Genomic DNA, 7,562 nt, shown 5'->3' with positions numbered 1-7,562 from the left:
GAGAGGGAGAGGGAGAGAGAGAGGGAGAGGGAGAGAGAGAGGGAGAGAGAGAGAGGGAGAGAGAGAGACTTGATGTTAGGAGAGTATAGTTCAATTGGTACAATACTTGAATACTTGCCTGGCCTGCGTTCAATCACCAGTAACACACATACATGCACTCACACATGTACACATATGCACACACACACACACGCACAGATGCACACACACATGCACGCACACATGTATACACATGCACTCATACATATACACACATGCACACACACACTTGGACTCACACACGTGCACACACACACACACACACACACACACACACACACACGCATGCACACACACTAAAACACTGAAAGAAAATCAGAAAGAGCTGGGATTCAGAAAGGCTGAGAGACATGGGCCCAGGGTCCTACCGGTAAAGATGTCATCAGGATTTGAATCTGTGTGTCTCTGTTCTCACTTTAATCCGAAGTGTCTCTTTTTTCACCGCCCCTTTGCCCCCTTGCCCCCTCACCCCCCTTCCCTTCCTTCCTCAGACACAGTTTCGCTCTGTAGCCTAGGCTGGCCTCCCACTACCAGCCCTACCTTAGTCTCCCCTGGGCTGCACTCCCAGGTGCAAGCCCTCAGGTTTGCCTGGGCCTTCCTCCAGCTCCTTCGTACACTGAGCAGCTGTTAGTGGAGATTTAGTTCTACATACTCATGGTGCATAATCAACATGCTAAGGGGCCTTCACGTGCATACTTCCTTTCTATGTTTTCGTTAGTATGTGGTCATTGTGATGGCTTTTCTGACATCTATATCTGGACATAAAATATTTTGATCATAATCATGCCTCATTACCTTCCCCTGCTCCTCCCTTCCCTCTAATCCCCTCCCTCTGCCCAACTAGCCCCGCCCCATTTCATTTCATATTTGTTTTTCTTTGAAAGATTTATTTATATATTTTATGTACGTGTGTCTCACTGTCGCTGTCTTTAGACACAGCAGAAGAGGGCATCATATCTCATTACGGATGGTTGTGAGCCACCATGTGGTTGCTGGGAACTGAACTCAGGACCTCTGGAAGGGCAGTCAGTGTTCTTATCCACTGAGCCATCTCTCCAGCCTTTCATTTTTTTTTTTTTAAATGATTGACTGAGCTTCATGAGGCTTACCTACAGGAGCCCAGTGAGCTATATACAGATGTGTGGGTACCTTACCGCCAGCTACACCACTCTAGAAATGTCCTCCCTTCCCCCAGCAAGCATAAACTCTGTAAGGTCCTCAGGAAGGGTGGGGTCTCCTGAGCCTTCCTCTCTTCAATAAACACGCCTTTGAGTGAGCCCCTAAGATCCCATATTGTGGCTGGGTGTGGTGACACATACCATTTAATCCCAGTACTTGGGAGGTAGAGGCAGGTGGATCTCTGAGTTTGAGGCTAGCCAAGTTTACTTAATGAGTTCCAGGACAGCCACAGCTACATAATATATAGAGACCTTGTGGTGGTGGTGGGGGGGGGGGCGACAGAGGATGGGAAGCTAACATGCCACAGCGGGCACGTGGAGGTCAAAGGGCAACTTTCAGGAACTGTTCTATCATGTAACAGCCCCTTGGGACTAAACCTTTACCCATCAAGACGTCAAGATATCTCGCTGGCCCTGTGGCGTTAAGTTTGTCTATGTTTTTGTTATTTATTTATTTATTTTGGCACTGTCTCAAGTTGTTTAAGATGGCCTCAAACTCACTATGTAGCCAAGGCTAGCCTTGGGCTACCAACCCTCCTTCCTCTGCCCTCCATGTGGTGGGTTATAGAAGGCATGTGCTGCCAAGCCTGGTCCATTGACATCTTTCTTGTTGTTGTTGATTCTTCTGTTGGTTTAGTGAATAAATGCTTATTGAGAATCTACCATGCAGGCACCAGGGCTGGTACCAGGCAGGAGGGACCTGCAGCTGAACAAGAAAACAAACTCCCCTTGAATAAATCACATGGGAGGTGGCTCTGTCCTGGCAGCAGTGAGTGGACGTAGGGTGGATAGAAATAATTTAGTTTGACCGGTGCACTGAAATGGGTCAAAGTTACAGAGCAGTGATGGAGCACTGGTCAAGCTAACATCTTTGAGGTCCTGGGTTTGCTCCTCAGTAGGGGTTGGGGGAGAGGAAAGAGGTAGGAAGATGGGGAGCACTATAGTCGCTGCAAGTTCTCAGTTCTCTTCAGACTCCCTTTTCTGGGGAGACTCGCCCACAGCTCACCTTGGTCTTGCTGAGGGCCTCTGCTCCTGGGTCTGAAGCTCCCCAGATCTCTCCTGGGGTGATCCTGTGTGTTGGAGCTCCCTCTCTGGTCCTCTGGGAGGTACAGGCTGCTTTCTGCTGTCCCTTTCAATGGCATCTGCAAGTCCAGTCTGAAACAGAGAGGTCTCTGGGCCAGTTCAAGGGCCGAGCTTGACCCAGGCACTGGGGCCCTCGCCCTGTTCCTTCTTGTCCATCCTCCTGTCAGGGAGGAGCTGGAGAGAAAGTCCAGCAGGAAGCCTGGCAGTAGATGCTGGACTTGACTCCACTGCTTAGCATTATGGACTCTGGCATGAAAGTGGAGGCCAACCAGAATATGAGCCAAAGGACTGTGGAGAATGCCAGTGCCTGCCACAGTACCAGCCTTCCATGGCCCAGGGGCTGGACACTTTAGCTGTCTGAGACAATGGTTGTGGGCTATAGCCTAAGCTGCCTTTGAACTTGACATCCTCCTTCCTCAGACTGAATCCTGAGGTTACAGGTGTATGCCACCATGCTGCCCACCCCCTCAAATCCCACCCCCCAGATTTTTTAATGTGTTGGTTTTTCTTTTTTTCTTTCTTTTTGTAAAATTTGTTTTATATATGTAAGTACACTGTCACTGTCCTCAGACACACCAGAAGAGGGCATCAGATCCCATTCCAGATGGTTGTGAGCTACCATCTGGTTGCTGGGAATCGAACTCAGGACCTCTGGAAGAGCAGTCAGTGCTCTTAACCACTGAGCCATCTCTCCAGCCCAATGTGTATTTTTTTCAAGACAGGATTTCTGTGTATAGCCTTGGCTGTCCTGGAGCTTGAACTTGAGACCAGGTTGGCCTTGAATTCACAGAGATTCACCTGCCCCTGTCTCCTTGGTGCTGGGATTAAAGGCACATGCCAGCCCTGCCCAGCTGATTTTTTTTAGTCTCCCTCTTGGCTGTCAGTGACTGATAGGGTAGACCTCAAGCCAACTTAGCTCCTGAAAAGTTAGCCACACTGTAAGTTCATTAACTAGTGGGTGGAACTGTTTTAACAAAAGATTCTGGTGGGAGCCAACTCTAGCTAGTACATACCATGAGGCAAGGCCTCAGCAGACTTAATCCAGATAACCCTTACCATGACACACACACACACACACAAGGCTGAAGGGGATGCAGAGAGCTACGTAAGTAACAGGATTTGCACCCCAAGTTTGCCTGCTGAGAACATGAATGAGTGAAAAGGAGACCCAGAGTGTTAGCCCATCTCTCCTCTCCGCTAGAAGCCGTGTGGCGTGTGTGAAGTGTCCCTCGAAGACTCGCATATTGAGGCCCTGGTTACCAGCTGGTTAGTGTGAGGCAGGCAACTGGACCGGGCTCTGTCTCTCCCAGTGGAGTCATCTCTTGCTGCAATATTAATGTGGTGGCTTTGTTGGGATTATCTGGTTTAGAAACATGCTTTGGGTGTCAGTTGACAGAGGTGGACATATGGTGGTCAGCCTTGCTTGTCAACCTGACTGGATTAAGAAATGCCCGGGGCTGGATGTGGCGGCAGTTGTCTTTAATCCCAGCATTTGGGAGGTGGAGGCAGGTGGATCTCTGTGAGTTGGAGGCCAGCCTGGTCTACAGAGTGAGTTCCAGGACAGCCAGGGCTACACAGAGAAACCCTGTGTGAAAAAACAAACAAACAAACAAACAGAAAAGGTAGGAAGCAACCTGTGCTAGGAATGGAGTTTGGAACCGGAAGTGAAGGTCTGCCCACCTGACCAGCTGAGACAGTGGGTTCCGAATCTGTCTTCTTTTTGGTGGGACTCAGGCAGGAACTTGACTGGACTGCTGGAGCCTCCGCCTTGTTCTCTGGGTGTGTATGGGTGTTTCTGTTTTCCATTGTTCTAGAGCCGGCAAGATTCTCAAAGCGAGGGGCATAAGCTGCAGTTACCAAGGAGAGATCCAGTCAAGCTCCCACCAGGCCTGAGACCCCACTGCTACATCTGCAGTGCTCCTGAACCCTGGCATGGTCGGGCTCAAGAGAGGAGCCAAGCCAGGCTTAACCAGGAGCCAGCCCTGTGCAGCTCAAGGAGCCTGAGAAAGAGGCTCAGGAAACCTGCCCAAGGTTCAGAGTAGGCTTGGACCTGCGGCTGGTGCCAAACTGCAGATCTCTACCACTTCCCATAGCACAATCCTGCTCTGTCCTTGAGCCCTTCCTGAGGATCGAAGGAAATGGGATGCTAGCCTCATCAAAGTGAGACTTGCAGTGCCTGTAGGACATCTCAGAGTCTTTAAAACACCAGTATACACTTAGAAGAGAGACTGTTAAGGAGCTGGGACATAGCTAAATAGGTAGTGAGCTTGCCTAGCACACACGAGCACTACATAAGACCAGGTGTGGTGGCCCAGTCCTAGGATCTCAGGAGGCAGGAGGATCTAGAGTCCAAAGTACATACACACACACGCACACACACACACACACACACACACACACACACAGAGAGAGAGAGAGAGAGAGAGAGAGAGAGAGAGAGAATGCCCATGGTGTAAATTAATGGGTTTTTGAGAGATATGGTTTCTCTGTGTAGCCCTGGCTGCCCCTGGGTGAGCCTCAGGGATCTGCCTGTCTCAGGGATATGCCAGCACTGGCATTTCAAGTGTGTAGGACACATGCCTGCCTTTTGCCTGTCTTCATTTGCTGTTTAAGGCTTATTCTCTCTCTCTCTCTCTCTCTCTCTCTCTCTCTCTCTCTCTCTCTCTCTCTCTCTCTCTCTTTCTCTCTCTCTCTTTTTTTTTGGTTTTTCAAGACAGCGTTTTTCTCTGTGTAGCCCTGGCTGTCCTGGAACTCACTCTGTAGACCAGGCTGGCCTCGAACTCAGATATCTGCCTGCCTCTGCCTCCCAAGTGCTGGGATTAAAGGCATGTGCCCCTCACCGCCCGGCTGGCTTATTCATTTTTGATTTATATGTGTGTGTGGGGGGGTGGGTATGTAAGTCTATGTTCACCATGTACATGCAGACAGGCTCCCAGGAAGGGCAAAGGGGGTCAGATCCCTTAGAATTGGAATTACAGATGTTTGTGGCCACTATGTAGGTGCTGGGTACCCAGATCCTCTATAAGAAGAGACAGTGCTCTAACCACTGAGTCATCTCCCACCTCCCCATACACTCCATCCCCCATCCCTGCTTTAGCAAACATTCTGATCATTGAACTCAGGCCCTCATGCTTACAAAGCAAGCTGTTTAACTGACTGAGCCATCCGCTCAGCCTGAGCTCCTTTAGGGCGACCCCGGCACCATGTCTATGGTGGTATCTTAGCTGTGTTTCACATTTACTAGTTCTCCAAGGTCAATACCCCCGGCCCTGAAGCCCTCCGGGGAGAGCCCATGACCTGGAGGATCTTGGGGCCTTTTCCTTTCTAAGCCACAGCAGGCCAGCTACTGCCCATGGAACGGTCTCCTCTCTGCTGGAAGTTCTTGAGCTGTACTCTCTTCACAGCCCTGTAAGGTATGGCTCAGCTCTTCCTGTCATATAGAAAAGGACACAGTAACTCAGAAGGAGCCCTCCCTCTTACCCAACAGCACACCGCTCATCTCCAAGGAACCGGATTCCAACTCTCCAGATGGCACTTCCCACAGGGTTGGCCTGCCTCTCTCGCATGAACACCTGGGCCACTCACTCACTGTTTAAGGGTGACCCCCTGCACCACTCAGGTGCCAGGCCTTAGGGCACCACGAGTGCCCCCACTCACCCAAGAGATACAGAGGATATGCCTCTGATAATTTCTGCTGACCCGGCTTTCTGCTCTTGCCCCTCCAAACCCCTTCTGTGCGGTCTCACCTACCACCCCACAGTAAGCTGGACCCAGCCCCGCCTGATCCCACCTGGTGGGAGGGAAGTGACTGACACCAGACCTCCATCCCACCTGTGGGAAATGCCCCCACCTCACCTGTGGGAAGTGCACCCATCCTACCCGTGGGAAGTCCCCAACACCAGCCCCCCACCCCACCTGTGGGAAGTAGCAGCTCCTGGACCACTTCGGCTCTCAAATGGCACCAGCAGCTGTGGCCGCGGCTAAGTTTCTCTTTCTTCCCCTGTGGTCTGTAACTTCCCCCCACCTCTTTCCCATTAAGGCTCCCCTAACCATCCCTCCTTCTCTGGAGCCGTGTTGCTCCAGAGGGGGCTGACCCTGTCTGGGAAAAGTCTCCTCAGCCCCTCAGGAACACCTTCCTTTGTCCACTGTCCCCATGTCAACCCCGGAATCCTCAGGTCTCCGTGTTCTATGAACCACAGAGTTCAGGGACCAGAAGCCCCAAGGAAGACCAGACCCCATTTGTCTAGCTAGCTGGCAGACTGGACAAGGAGGAAGAACCCCTGGCCAAGGATAGACTCAAGGGACAGAATGGGGACAGGGATGGCAAAGACAGGCTTCATCCTTCTTCCAGAGCGCCTGATCTCTACCCGACCCACCCCTGCCCCTTACTTTTGGTTTTTTGAGACAGGGTTTCTCTGTGTAGACCTGGCTGTCCTAGAACTCTCTCTTTAGACTAGGCTGACCTCAAACTCACAGAGACCTGCCTGCTTCTGTCTGGGTGCTGGGATTCAAGGCGTGTGCCACCACCGCCCGGCTCTGATCCCATTTCTTTCTTAGCAGCTTAAATGAACTGTGTGTGCCTCACATACCATACAGTCTGATTATGAAAGTGTACCTATGGGACTGGCAAGATGGCTCAGTGTTCTGTAAAATACACACACACTAAATAAAATGTAATAAACTACACTTGTCATTCAGTTGCTGTTATCACAGTCACAGGGTTGGGTCCCCTCATTAAAACATCATGACATTTATGTCAGCCCATGAGGAATCTCACACCCCTTGGCCATCACCTCCAGCCTTCTATTGGCTTCATTCTTTGGCAACCATCTTTCTGGAGCTGTGGCTTTCCTGTTCTGGGCCTTTAGCAGAAGCTTGCTCATACAGCTTAGCACTGTTCTCAGCCTTCATCTGTGCCATGGCAAGCTTCCAAATGTCCCTCCTTTAAGAAAAAAAAACATTTATTTTTATGTTATTGTTAGCGTTCAGGAATTGCCACAAACCACATGAACGCTGATCTCAGTTAAGCAACAATAATTGATTGAACACACAACCCAAGACTGACTGATCAGGACCACAAAAAAAGGACTTGGGAGCCTAATTGTGGTACTGGTCTGTTCTTAGAGCAGGCTTTTTATAGGAAAAAACAAGTCCAGAAGTTCAGAAGGGTAAAGACAGAACTATATTCTAAACTATATTCTAGCTAGCTAGCTAAAGTATTACCAGCTGACTTTTAAGCTGATTGGTCCCAAGTGAGGTAAG

At 50.3% G+C, this 7,562-nt stretch overlaps 1 protein-coding gene across 7 annotated transcripts in view; it reads right to left on the bottom strand.

Annotated features, from left to right (window-relative positions):
• The window catches only part of Spata21 (spermatogenesis associated 21), a 23,422-nt gene extending 16,207 nt beyond the window's left edge, over positions 1-7,215 (bottom strand). For 4 of the 7 annotated variants that reach the window (XM_031379312.1, XM_031379318.1, XM_031379317.1 and 1 more), the window contains exons 1-4: positions 6,216-6,456; positions 5,598-5,730; positions 3,981-4,147; positions 2,224-2,372 (exon numbers count right to left, since the gene is read on the bottom strand). In XM_031379312.1, coding sequence (XP_031235172.1) covers positions 2,224-2,372; positions 3,981-4,106 — 275 coding nt within the window. In that variant the 5' untranslated portion in view covers positions 4,107-4,147; positions 5,598-5,730; positions 6,216-6,456. Of the gene's footprint in view, positions 1-2,223; positions 2,373-3,980; positions 4,148-5,436; positions 5,577-5,597; positions 5,731-6,215; positions 6,457-7,093 lie in introns of those variants that run through there. The other 3 variants (XM_031379315.1, XM_031379314.1, XM_031379316.1) reach the window with 3 other exon arrangements.
• Positions 7,216-7,562: the final 347 nt, after the last annotated feature.

This window comes from Mastomys coucha, unplaced genomic scaffold (genome assembly GCF_008632895.1).
Source record: "Mastomys coucha isolate ucsf_1 unplaced genomic scaffold, UCSF_Mcou_1 pScaffold18, whole genome shotgun sequence".
Taxonomy (NCBI): Eukaryota; Metazoa; Chordata; class Mammalia; order Rodentia; family Muridae; genus Mastomys; species Mastomys coucha.
The sequence above is the reverse complement of the archived record's forward strand: the minus strand, read 5'-3'. Positions and strand labels throughout refer to the sequence as shown.